At 43.0% G+C, this 13,915-nt stretch overlaps 1 protein-coding gene across 1 annotated transcript in view; it reads left to right on the forward strand.

Annotated features, from left to right (window-relative positions):
* The window catches only part of Map3k7cl (MAP3K7 C-terminal like), a 39,611-nt gene that overhangs the window by 8,065 nt on the left and 17,631 nt on the right, over positions 1 to 13,915 (forward strand). Inside the window, exon 3 of the mRNA XM_050138622.1 lies at positions 8,814 to 8,875. Coding sequence (XP_049994579.1) covers positions 8,814 to 8,875 — 62 coding nt within the window. The remainder of the gene's footprint in view (positions 1 to 8,813; positions 8,876 to 13,915) is intronic.

The raw sequence follows: 13,915 nt of genomic DNA on the forward strand, positions 1-13,915 counted from the left end.
TTTTTTTTTTTTTTTTTTTTTTTTTTTTTTTTTTTTAAATTAAGTTGTTAGAGTTTTTACATTAGGGCACAAATTAACCACGCAGGATTTAGTTTAAAAATCCAGGACCCACTGTGTCAGAGTCGCTGAAAGTATTTGTCTAGCAGTGGGAATTCCATAGACTAGCCGAAGCAGCCGCCGCTGCGTGCGTGCGTTCTGACCGGGTGCGGTGGCTCTCCTGTCCAGAGTGCTCAGCTATCAGACAGGCAGTTTCAGGGGCAGTGTCCCTTGCCACTGTCTCCCCCCATCGACTTTTCCTACTTTGGATACTATATTTTCCTTTCTCCTCGGGGCCCAAATGTTTCTAGTACTTTTTCCTCTCTATTACTCTTCATCGCTTTTCTCCGGGAAGAATCTGGGGAGCCTAACTTTTGTCTAACCACAGGGAATACAGAGGTCTATTTTTTAACCGCTAATCTGTTCTTCAATGGTTTTACCTATCTATTTGATAGAGAGAAAAAAGAGAAAATTCTGGATGGGATTCTGGATGCTTGACAACCCCAGCAAGAACAGAGGCTCCATGACAGCCGTTTTTAACTTTAGAGACTCACCATACATTTTTTGAAATCAATAATACAATATCTACAGCTACTTGGAGTTCATTCTATCAATGAAAGTTCTTTGAGATGCAATCGGGTTTTATTTATTTTGGTTGGAATCTGTTGCTTAAGTTTTCAAGGAAAGGCTGCAAAGGAGGTAGACGTTGATGGAGTACGTAGCGTTTGTACTTGCGTTGTCACCTCAGTTTCATACCGCTAATAATGCCATAGGAGGTTTTTGTAACCATTTGTGCAAATGTTTCCTCAAGGAACAAAACTGGCATTAATAAATAGGAGTGCTTCAAAGCCAGGTCCTGGGTGGTTTTGTATTACTACCCAGTCAGAAGTAAAGAGGCCCATGCAAGGAGGGGATCTCATGAGCTGGTGCATGGTTGTGTAGACCTAAAGAACTCGGGAGGCAGAAGCAGGGAGATTTCCACAAGTTCCAGGAAAGCTCAAGTTCTGTAATAAAGACCCTGTCTTTTTTTTAAACATGAGTGTTCCTGAAAGCAAATAGCTCCCCAGTAGTCAGGGGGAGAAAGGGAGGGATGTTACCCTGGTAAGCTGTTGGAGGTTAGGAGGAAAAGGAGAGGTGAACATGTATTTGGTGGGGTGCTGAGAATAAGTGTCCTCTTCTGGAGGTTTCTGAGGTTCTTGATTCCAGTCCCCTGAAAACACCAAATTCTGCAGATACTCAAACCCTTTACAGAAAACGGCATAGTGTTTGCCTGGCCTGTGTCCATCCTCCCATAATTCAGCTCTGGCTACCTTTACCAAATAGAGTGCGAAGGCTGAGTAAATGCCCTCCATCTTTTATTATTTAGGAAATAGGAACTTGTCAGTGCAGACATAAGTCTTTTTTTTCCCGAATTTTCAGTCTATGATTGACTGAACTTGCAGATGTGGAACTTCCATAATCATAGAGGGCCAGCTGTGTGTACCATGCTGTCTGTGCTTGATGCCTTCGGGGAACTGAGTCCCGATGATCCCAATCTGAGTAAGACCGTCATCAAAACGTTCTGAGAGAAAAAGGAAAAATGATGGAATCATCAAGATGACAGGGACAGTAATGAAACGGAAGAGTGCTTTGATTTGCTGTAAGCTGCACCAAGTCCTTCTCTGCAGAGAAGTAGCATTAGTTTATTCATGGGTGGTGGGTGGCACAGGTAGCAGGGTGTTGACAGAGGTTTCTGTCCTGCCCAGTCCCACAGTTGTTCAGTCCCAAAGAAACACACAGAGGGACTACATTAATTATAAACTGGTTGGCCTATTAGCTCAGACTTTTCTTATTAACTAACTTTCATATCGTACATTAACCCATTATTCTTTTCTGTGTTAGTCACGTGGCTTGGTACCTTTTATCAGCAAGTCGTTCTCATCTTGCTTCCTCTGCGACTGGGTGACGACTGCAGGCTGACCCTTTTCTCTTCCCAGAATTCTCCTGTTCTGGTTGCCCCACCTATACTTCCTGCCTGGCTACTGGCCAGTCAGCATTGTATTAAAGCAATATAACTGAAAAATCTTTACAGGGTACAAGAGCATTGCCCCACGGCAGTAGGGTGTTTGTCAACGATAAAGAATCAACAGTGACTGGGTGTCGTACTAGCTCTCTCTTTCCCATGTCAGTGTTCCCACCCCATCCATCTCTCTAGTTGTGCTTTTAGATCTATGCCTCTGAAAATCCAGCTCATATTACAGAATTCACACATAACGTTTAATAAGCAGGAAGCAATATTTTAAAACATGTTTTGACGAAGCCTAAAACTGCTGTGCTTTTACAAGAGCTGGGGCATCTAGGTATCTATTTTAAAAAGCTTTTATTGTTGTTGTCGATGATGTGTTAGAAATGTGTGGACCATCTTCATTTTACATAAAACACTTAAAGAACTTTTCTATATGAGTTCAATTTTTCAGAAAACATTTCACGAAGGGTTTCCTTTGCTGGGGAAATGAAGGAGAGGTAGTTCTTCAATGCAGGTTTAGATGAAGAAAGTAAATCATAAGACCTGAGGTGCTAGCTACACTTGGGAAGACCCCTCAGCTGTCAGGGGAGAAGTAAGTAAGACGTAGAGACAGTGACCTTGACCCACGTCCGTTCTCTTTGTTTTAGATGAGAACGTCAACACTGCCTATACGCACACACACCTGTGCACACATATGTCTGCCCCATTTCCACACATCGATCGGAGTTATAATGAGAAGGAACGGAAACAAAACTCAATTACATCAGGAACCCATCCTTGTTAATGACAATTTCCCGGATGTGATGCTTCAGGCTAAGTCATTGGCATGTGTATTTCTTCATCAATAGCAAGTCTCTGAAACAAGTCACTCTGCCCATTTGCAGAAAAAAAAAACAACCCTCAAAGCAATCACACTGACCACATTCACCAACTAAGGTGGACCTATGGTTCACCCACAGACCTATGCTACTGTGTTCCCTGGTGGTTTGCTAGGCGGATATGAGTTCTTACAGGCAAACAGTTTCCAGGAAAGTCTGGGCATGACCCTCGTATCTGAAACCATTATTTAGGTTACTTGCCCCTTGGTGGCCTGCAGAACAGCCTCCAGGTCACGAGCACGTAGAGGTCATGCTGCCAGTTGTACGCTGCCTGGGTGCACAGCACAAGACAAAAATGTGGGACTCCTTATTTAAATATTATCAAAAAAATCAAGACACCATGGCAAAACACTAAAACAAGTATGGCTCATCTGGTCTTGCATCTCTTAGTGACTACACAGACCATAGCTATATGAAGCCATTATAACGGATACAAATAGTATTATTTATTATATGTTTTTTTTTTTTTAATTTTTGAGACAGAGCCTTTCTGTGTATCCCTGGTTATCCTGGAACTCACTCTGTAGACCAGGCTGGCCCCAAAAATCACAGAAATCAACCTGCCTCTTTGTGCCACCGCAACCAGAATTTTTTGTTTAATTTTAAATTTTTATTTATTTTATGTGTATAGACATTTTACCTGCATGTATATCTGTGCATCATGTGTATACCTGGTGTCAGAGAAGGTTCGAAGAGGGCACTAGCTCTCTTGGCACTACAGTTATCCCTGGAACTAGAGTTACAGGTGTTGGTGACCACCAGATAGGTACTGGGAACTGAATCCAGGTCATCTGGAAGAGTAGCCAGTGCTCTTAATCACTGATCCATCTCTCCAGTCCCAGCTTTTTCTTTTTGGTGTATGTATACGGTATGTTATGTGTGTTGTGTTGCTGGCTTTTGCTGTTGTTGTGTGTGTGTGTGTGCTAATTTAGGTATGTGGAGATATACATTTGGGTGCATATATGTGGGGGGGTGCGGAGGACATAGTAGAGTATCTTTCTCTACTGCTTTCCATATTTATTTATTTATTATTATTTTTTTGTTTTTTGGCAGGGTTTTTCTGGGTAGCACTGTAGACTAGGCTGGCCTCAAACCTAGAGAGCCACCTGCCTCTGCCTCCCTAGTGCTGGCATTAAAGACATTCACCACCACCGCCTGGCCTACCTTTATTATTTTAGGCAGGGTCTCTCACTGAGCCTGAGGTTCATTCATTCCCAGGTACCCAGGTTGCAGGCATAAGCCATACTGCCTAGCCCTTTACATGGTTCTGGAGACCAAACTTAGACCGTTGTGCCTACATGGCAAGTACTGTACCAACTGCGCCCTCTCCCTAGCCCACAAAACAGAGTTATTCAGAGGATTCAGAACAGGACAGCTTGTGTTCTGTATGGGGTGTGGGATGGGCTTGGGAGTGTCTTCTAAATGTGGATCGTCTTCTTCTGGACTCTGCGTATGAAAACTTACGGTCTTTATAACAGGATTTAATGTCTTTTACTCTATACTCCAGTTATATCTGTGATAGAAACAATGTCTGTGGGGCAATAATTGATCCCAAAGTCCAACAAAAATGTTGCCCAATCAAGAGAGTATTTAGAAAAGAAATTTTCAAATGTTGGTTTGCAGAACCATTTGATGGAGTTTTCACTTCTCTCACTTGAAACAAAATAAAAACAGATGTAACTAGGGAAATTGGAGTACATTGCTTTAGCATACAAAAGCAAAATTTAAAAATACGATGGTCACCCTTTTATTCTAAGTTTCATATATTTTTTTTTTATTAAAGCTTCTCTGTGATGCATAGGGAAACTAAGAATGTATAGTAATTGTTTTTGAATTATTTTCACAAGCTAAATAAAAACTCGAATGCAACCTAAAGTGTGGTTTCCAATATTTCGGGAGAATTTGTTCTGGTTTATGAAATACAAGTCTAGGCAATCATTGGTCCCCAAGGTGAGCAGCAGAATGGTACAGTGGGAAGAACCCTAGGTTGGGAGGCACCTTGTCTCACAAGGTCACTAGTCATGGCGCTTTAGCAAGCTCCTTCCTCTTGTCACTTGTTCCTTACTCTGCTCTCAGTGGACTGCACCAGATGCTTGCTCAGCCCCTTCAGTTCAGAGTTCTGTCATAATTCAGATGGAGCGGCTAATTCCTAGACACCAGTGAGGCTTTGGCTTCCAGACTTGGTGAATCTCCTTGATGGACAGACAGCTCAAATGGTTTAAGGGACTCTGAAAAGAGAAAGCCGTTGAAAACCAACCAACATCTGCTCAATGGATGCTGAAACGAGCCCATCATAACCTGCACTGTGGTGAGCCAGTGCGGCTGGAATGTCAACGAGAGGGTTCTGCCTTCAGGATCACGTCGGGCTTAGTCATATCACAACTGCCAAACAGGCAGTGAGCATCTGTTTATTAAAAAAAAAAAATCTTTTCCTCTCTTTTCTCTCTCCTTTGTGTATCTATCTCACCCTTGCTGGAGAGATGGTTCCACGGTTAAGAGCACTGCCTGCTCTTCCAGAGGACCCGGGTTCAACTCCCAGCACCCACATGGTGGTTCCTAACCATCTGTGATGCCAGTCTCAGGGGATCAGATGCCCTCCCTCTTCTGTCCTCTGTGGGCGTGAGACACGCACGATGCAGAGACATACATGCAGGTAAAACACCTGTACACAAAACAGACAAGTCTGTTTAAAAACTTTTTTATAAAGAAAAAGACATTCCTTTGGATAGATTTTGGTTGGTCCTTCTCTTAGGTTGTGCTGGTGGTGCTGCGTTGGTCACGGGCTCTTGGGCATTTTACATGAATAATCTACTATTGGGGCTCACCGCTTCTTCATGCTAGGAAGTACACATGGCTTTGATATTATTTCCTCAATGTATTACAAGCTAGGACAAAGGGCTTTTCTGATTCAGGACGGAGTCTGAGACCTTACTGTACACATGATAGCCAGTAAGTATCTGGCAGTTAAATCATAGTAAAAATGCAGTTATTTTGGGATCTTGTCCCACTATTAATGTATCTAGTAACTGTCCTTTTTCTCCCTATTAGAAAAAAAACCCAATTAAATATGCCCAAGGGTCTCTTCGTACAGCTACCGTGCGGTCTGCTCTGTGCTTCTGGGACTGTCATAACAGACTTGAGCACTCGCAGGGACGCTGATCCATCATCATGGTGGAAATGTTTTACAACGATTTGGCCAAATGTTTGTGCAGCAGCTGTGCTGCTAGCCTGCCTGAGTCATTTTCCAGCCCTGTGACTCATCAATCTGCTTTTAGAATATTTGCCTATTTTTAAAGCCCGTCAAAGAAGGCAGCCACTGTTTAAAAGTAAACACCCCTCACACCGACATGGGGTAGCTTCATGAGCAGCTCCTCAAACCCCGAAATTTCTGGCAGGCGAGGCTGCCAGCTAAAGCAGATGGCATGGAGCGGGGAGATGCCGGTTGGCGTTCAGAGCTAGCCGACTCCTCTCATCGGTCTTGGGTTTGCTTGTTTCCGCTGCTGTTTCCTGCTTGGGTTAATCCAGTTTGATCCATTCTGAAACAAAAGTCTTGCTTTCATTCTGCTTGTCTGTAAAACATCCATCATGTCGATTAGACTTTCAGTCAAAGAGGTCCCATCGCAAGCCTGTGTTTAGCCACAAATTAGTTTCATAGTCCTGCGTGGCTCAGTGCGGTCGGCTGTGTATAAAGACATTGACTTCAACATTGCTTCATTCATTCTGGGTCGTATCAGGTACTGGCTGTCTACAATTTGGCAGGGCAATGAATGGATAATGACCCACTCTTTTTTTAAAAAAAAAATAATGAAACAAGAAGGAGTGTGCCTGTATGGTGGGCAGGATGACTTAAGTGTCAGGCAGCCCTGAGCTGTACGCCTCAGGTTTTTTTTCTAGAATTCTAGCATGCCCTGTCTGTATTTTATGGAAGCAACTTCTCCTTCCATTTGTCTCCTCATCTGTGGTAATTGGGGCTGGGAAGCCAAAGTACAATATGCTCCGATTTACTGTGCCAAATTACTCTGGTCCTGAACCTGGTGAGCTCAAATCATCGTGATGTCTAGGCTTTTGGAACTGTACTGAAGTAAATCAAATGCACCCAAGACCCAAACCAGTCTTCTAAACCTTCTAATGGGAGGCTTCTCCTCCAATGTGTCAGGTGGTGATGATTCCATATAGTTTCTTTGCCAATGATGGTGTGGATAGAGAAAGCCACAGGAACTGGCTAGAACTTACTGTTCCTACTCTGATAGGAAGGGAGCATCCGAGGGGCACAGGCTTTTCCCCTTCTCTGAAGCCCGTGTTTAGGAGTACCAGTGAATCCTGGGAACCCATTGACCAGCCAGCTGAAGTCAAAAAGAAAGTTTCATGTTGGTGATATATTGCCATTACTTTAGGTCACTTTTAAATGGGAGTATTATTTCAGTACTCTTGACCAAAATATACCAATCGCGATTGAGGAGTGACCAGACCCCTGAGGGGTTTGGTAGAGGTTAATGCCACCTCTCTGGTGATTGTCTTCCATGCCTTCAAAGAGCTGTAATCCCCCAGAAGCCTCAAATACCCTGTGTATTTACTACATTTTATTTTGAACCATGTTCTCAGTGAACCAGGAGAGGATATAGTCGGTTCTGTGTGCTTGTGAGTTTGGTATTTGGGATTAAATCAAGGGTAGGGAAAATGTAAAACCGTGTATATACTGAACTGGTAGAGACATTTTCTTGTTGTTATCCCTTAACCTGTAGAATACAAGGATTTCCATAGCAATCACATTGTACTTTGTTAGGGCTATTGAGAGATGAACGTATGCGTGAGAACACATTTAAGTTACGTGTAAACACTTCATATCATATAAAGACTTGACTTGAGCTTCCTCTGACTTTTATCCGTGAGAGGTCATGGGAATAAATCTCCATGGAAACCAACTATGACTGTCCTTGTCTCTTTGTTGTGTATGACCTGCATAATTAAAAATGAACATTAATTAGTTTTATCAGTGAATTTGGTTAAGTTAATAAGAATATAAAAAACAATGCATTTTCTTGCTTTATTATAACTTGAAATGGTTTTGGTTTTAAGTGTATGTGTATGTTTGTGTGTGTATGTTGTATTCTCAGGCATGTATGGGGGAAGGGTTTAGAAATGAATAGCGAGTGTCCTTATGGAGCTAAAGTTCTCTAGAGGGACAAATCCTGTTAAACAAAACAAGGCTGGGTCAGCAGCCTCTTCTTGAAAAAATTTTGGGTAACTTGAATGTCGGAGGCAACGTTTCTGCCAGGTTTCCTCACAGGCTTCCAAGACTCTATTTTTTGAAGGAGCAAGAGCTGTTTTTTGTTTAAGGGACTGTGTAGGCCACCGAAGACACAGGTGCAGCAGTTGTGTGGCCTCAGGCCCATTCGGAAACACAGCTGTGGATTCTGCTCCAGGTTGGCAGTGTTGCCCGACTCTATGGGGAGAGATTCCCTGTCCGGCCGTTGGCTGTTACTCGCAGGAACCCCGAGTGAGGTCTGGAGAGCTGCCTGTAAACGGTGGATTGTGATAAGAGTGAAGGGCACAACTAAGCGAGGCTCCTGTTTTTCACACGTCCTTCTGCCCTGCTGAAGTTCCTGGCCACCCCATCAGCACCTTGTTAAAGTACTTTCATGCATATCATATTTTTTGGTTTGGGCTAATGTGACAGGATTAAGGAGCCCTTTTAAATCGGAGAGCCCCTAGAGTAGACATTTGAGGACACGCACACACATGCACACACACACACACACACACACACACACACACACACACAAACACTTTAAAAAACTGTGTCAGGCCATCTAAGCTCTCTGTGCCCAGAAATGAAGGGTGATGCTCATGAGACACAGGACATGCGGAGTAATCATCGTATTTTTGTATTTTAGACGATACACCGCCCGAAGATACCATTCCTTTGGTCTTCCCAGAGCTAGAGCAGCAGCTCCAGGTAAGGATTCTGCAAATGTTTGCCTGGTTTCCTGTAGTGCCACAAACTCAGTGACCCGGGAAGTGGCCAAGTGGGAAAGATGGATTGATACGCAGGGAAGAGGGCTTCTAAGTCACAAACATTGGTATTTCAGAGCTCCAAGGTCAGATAGAAACAGTTATGGAAGGGCCATTGGTTATCCAGCTATGATACCTGGACTACAAATGCTGAGTGAAGTAGCTGGAGCTGAGACTGTGCCTTGTTCCACTTTCCTTTGCCATGATGTCTCTAGGCATTGGACTTTAACTCCATTTGGGGTTAATGATTTGGTACTATGCCCTGCAGAGAGTTTGTTGATGTGGGAGTCCCCTCTGTGTGCTCTGAATACCATTAATGAATAAAAAAAACTGCTTTGGATCTATAGCAGGGCAGAGCTTAGGTAGGCAGGGAAGACAGAACTGAATGCTGGGAGAAAGAGGGCAGAGTCAGAGGAGATGCCATGGAGCCTCTGCCAGAGTCAGACATGCCAAAACTTTGCTGGTAGGCGACGACCTCATGGTGATATAGAGACTAATAAAAATGGGTTAAATTAATATAAGAGTTAGCCAATAAGTAGCTAGAGCTAAGGGACCAAGCCGTGATTTAATTAATATAGTTTCTGTGTGTTTATTGCTGTTCTGGGAGGCTGGGACGAACAATTGGCCCCCTCTTTCAACAGTTTGTCATATTTCCAAGTCTTTGGAATAATAATTTTTTTACTACCTGCTTCTTTTCTCTGACAACGTCTAGTACAGCAGTTCTCAACCTGTGGGTAATGACTCCTTTGGGATCAGATATTTATATTATGTTATATTATAACATAATAACAGTAGCAAAATTACAGCTATGAAGTGGCAATGAAATAATTTTATGGTTGGAGGTCACAACAGTGTGAGGAACTGTATTGAAGGGTTCTAGCATTAGGAAGGCTGAGAAACGCTGCTCTAGTGGATTGTAGCAAGGCGGAGTTAAGACCTTCAAAAAATTGTTGGTTCGGCTGATGAGGAAATAGTTTCTAGATGACCTATAGAAAGAAAGGTCATCCCAGCAGACCACACCAGTAGAACACATAGAAATGGCTTTTGTTGTTGTTTTTTTTTTTGTTTTATTTATTTATTTTTTAAAAAATGGTTTTTCTAGGGTTTCTCTGTGTAGCCTTGGCTGTGCTGGAACTCGCTCTGTAGACCAGGCTGGCCTTGAACTCACAGAGACCCACATGCTTCTGCTTCCCGAGTGTTGGCATCACCACCGCCTGGCCAGATTTTTTTTTTTATTTATTATTTTGTATTTGGGGCTTCCACCTACATGTCTGCCTGTGTACCACCTTTGAGCTACTTTCTGTCAGATCCCTTGGGACTGCAAGTACAGATGGTTGTGAGCCGCCATGTGGTTGAGTTGAACCTGGGTCTTCTAGAAGAGCAGCCAGTTCTCTTAGCGGCTGCAGTAGCATCTCAGAATCATCACGAAGCACTCAGACGTGGGGTATCATCACTCCCTTCCAGTGGCCAGCCTGTTTACATGATCACCTATGTAGGGCTCACTAAAGATTGCACAGTAGGCGGAAAGCTATCAAGAGAGGATGCTGCAATCCCAAAGATGCCCTCTCCAGCTGTCAGTTACATCTTCCTGTTCCTCCGTGCTCCATGAAGGCTCTTCCGCCTGGTTCTCAGGCTGTTGGTGCCTCATCACCCTCCCCTGACTCCCACACTGGTCCAGCATCTTTTCAGCATGGAGAACTCTTCAGTACTCCCTCTCCCAGGCTCCCTTTCTTTCTACTGTTCTCATACCACACATCACGTGGCTTGAGTGCTGTTCTCCAGGGACTGTCTATGGATACACCACTGGTAGAACAGTCGGGATCGGAAAAGGAATATTTCCCTCTTTATTATACTGTCGTCTCAAAGTTGTCTAATTATCATAAAAATCATGTGAAAACAGGGGTCAGTGTGTTTTGAAAATGTATCAGGAAGTCAATTCAGGTTCCTGTTCTGCCATGAAATTATGGATCATGCATCCTAAGGGTTTTGTTATTGCTGTTGTTTTTCTTGTATGTATGGTGTTGGAAAAATCATTTTCCTCCTTGGACTATCAGCGTCTTCCTTGCCTTGTGGCTCAGGCTGTAGAGGATTTACTGCAACAGAGCACACAAGAAAAATGCACACCGCACGCCGGTGATTATCCAGATAATTTTCTGTTAGAGCATCACTGAGTCCATTTGAGTTTTACAGCGTTAATTCTATATGACGTGCACTGGAAATTAAATTGGTTTAATTATTTTACTCCAGTGAGAAATTTCTGTCTTTGTCTTTGGTGGGTTAGACATCTGGATGCATAGTTTCTGCCTTAGGGGTTTTGAATTTCTTCTTCAGTGCAGTTATGACATCACCTCTTCTTGAACAGTAAGGACATTACCAGCCTCACAACTAAACATTGTGAGAGGTGAGATGAGACTGAGTTTGTTATTAACGTTTACCAGCTGTCAAGACTTTTGGATAGAACTACTCCTGTCTAGAACTGTTGCTTATCATCTTTATTCTATTTTCCAAGGCATGAGTGGAAAAAAAAACACAGCAAGACAGCAAAGACTGAGGAGGGAAAGAACACAGTTTTTGTTCTCATGCTAAGCAGAAGCATACAATTTAAAACCATTCTGCATCAAGAAGTCCTGTTTTAACAGCAATGAAACCACTTTATGTTCAAAAGAAACCTTCCCCCTACTTTCCAACAGGGAAGAGGGGAGGAAGTCTTTTTTACAGTTAGACTCGAGTTCTTCTATCTTGTAGTTCTTTCTCTCTGACTGTCATAATCCACTATGGGAAAATAAACATCAGTTAGAAAGAAGAGCCTGAGCTGGGTGGCGGTGGCGCACGCCTTTAATCTCAGCTCTCGGAAGGCAGAGGTAGGTGGATCTCTGTAAGTTTGAAGGCTACAGAGCTAGTTCCACGACAGCTAGGGCTACTACACAGAGAAACCATATAAGAGAGAGAGAGAGAGAGAGAGAGAGAGAGAGAGAGAGAGAGAGAGAGAGAGAAAAGAGTCTGTGGCTGTCACTATACAGGAGACTTGAAAACTCACCAAGCAGAGAACAAACAACGCCAGACGTTACTACGGGTTCCCTCTGCAAACCCTGGGAACAGTTCCACCACTGCACACTGACTCTGGAGTAGGCAAGAGCCATTTTTCTACATGTGATCTCATTTGACTCTTGCAATAATTATAGAAGTGGTTTTGTCTCCACTTTATACGTGAGAAACTTGAGGTCAAATTTTGGTCTAAATCAATTTGCTGATCTTTTGCTTAGTCCCTTTCATGGGGCACAGGGGCTGTTTAAATTAGTTCAATAAGCTGAGATTTGTTTTGTTTCTGGTCGGCAAGGTTACTGTGATGTAGTTCTAAAACCGCCTTGTAAAACTTGCTGGGACTTTCTGATATCCTTTGCACATTCCTTGGTAATTTATAAAGTGTAGCTATAAAATATCTATTTGGTAGATACGCTAACACCAATTTGACCCCCAAGTTTTTTTTTCTGTTGCTTTGCCAAGAATGTGGACATGTTTGAACATGTAATTCATGATGCTTCTATTTTCACAGAAGCCAAAAAAAGCCTTGGGCAAGAATAGCAATGACAGACCTTTCTCTTGATGTCTCTATTAATGCAAAATTCTGGGTCACGGACCTCAGAGTAAGGTGGAATTAAATGAACATTATAATGTTCATTTCTAGGCCTCGAGCCTCTGCTGAAGGGCAGGTGGGAGGCTAATTTTACATTCCATTCTTGAAACTAAGTTTCCAGATCTCTTGTGGGCATCAGGAGCAATATTTGGTACAGCAGGTTTAGATTATATGAACAGAAAAAAAAAGTGATATTCTATGTATACTTCAAGAGTAAATGAAAATTTATTGCTTTTCTTCAGGAAAAAGTGGTTTTCTTCTGTTTGGAGCAGTGTTGATGGACTTCTTATCTTTTCTCTATCTGGAAAGATGATGAGATTCTTTCACGGTCCAGTGCAAGACCAAGTCCATCCTACAGCCCAAGTAGAAGGGTTACGTTTAGTCACTGTGGTTTAACGCAAAGCTTGCTCTCTCCAAGACCCACGCTCATCAGCCGCTGTGCGGAGTTAACAACAGCTGTCTCATACTGTGGCAGGAATGAAGGATGGCACCGAGGAGGTAGAATGAAAATAAAAATAAAAAATCACTAACTGCTCAGTCAACATAAATAGTTTGGCTTGAGGCTGGAGAGAGGGCTCAGCAGTTAAGAGCACTGGCTGCCCTTACAGAGGTCCTGAGTTCAATTCCCAGCACCCACTTGGTGGCTCACAACTGTCTATAGTGGAATCTGATGCCCTCTTCCACCACAAAGGCATACATGCAGATAGAGCACTCATGTACATTAAAAACAAATGGTCTTCCTCGGTGAAATTCTTAATTGGACTAAGTGATTTATTTCTTTATGCGTCAAGCAAAACCAAAGCTGAATGCCTTGGATTCCTTTTGGATGTTCTCTCTATCAGGCCAGGCACTTGGAAAACAACGATCTTTAAAAACAAAAACAAAAAACTAAATTGAGCAATAGCTCCAGCGCCTTAGTCCTCTCATCTGATGGCGGTGACAGGTGTCTCCGTGATACACACTGAACTTGCCTTTCCTCAGACAGAGTCCAGTAAGTCCACAATCTGATGTCACTTCTACAAATAGACAATTTCAGTGTCCCCTGAGGAGCTTAATATACTGTTATCTGGGCAGCCTCTCCAGAAACTTCTTTTAGTGCTTACCTCAGTTTATCATTTGACACCTGGGAAATGAAAACGTTGAGAGAAAGATGAAGCAAGACCAGCATCCCTGGATTCCGCTACCAGGATGTCTTCAGTACCATCCTGGAGCCATGGACGGCAAACGCTGGAGGGAGGCGGGACACTGAAAACAGCCGGCATTTTCTCTGCTGTCCACACATTGATGAGTGTCTTAGAGTTATCCTTTGGATCTGGTGACCATTCAGAGATCATATGTAGGTATTTTAGA

The sequence above is a fragment of the Alexandromys fortis genome, unplaced genomic scaffold (genome assembly GCF_014885135.2).
Source record: "Alexandromys fortis isolate MF-2015 unplaced genomic scaffold, M_Fortis_MF-2015_v1.1 scaffold_11, whole genome shotgun sequence".
Taxonomy (NCBI): Eukaryota; Metazoa; Chordata; class Mammalia; order Rodentia; family Cricetidae; genus Alexandromys; species Alexandromys fortis.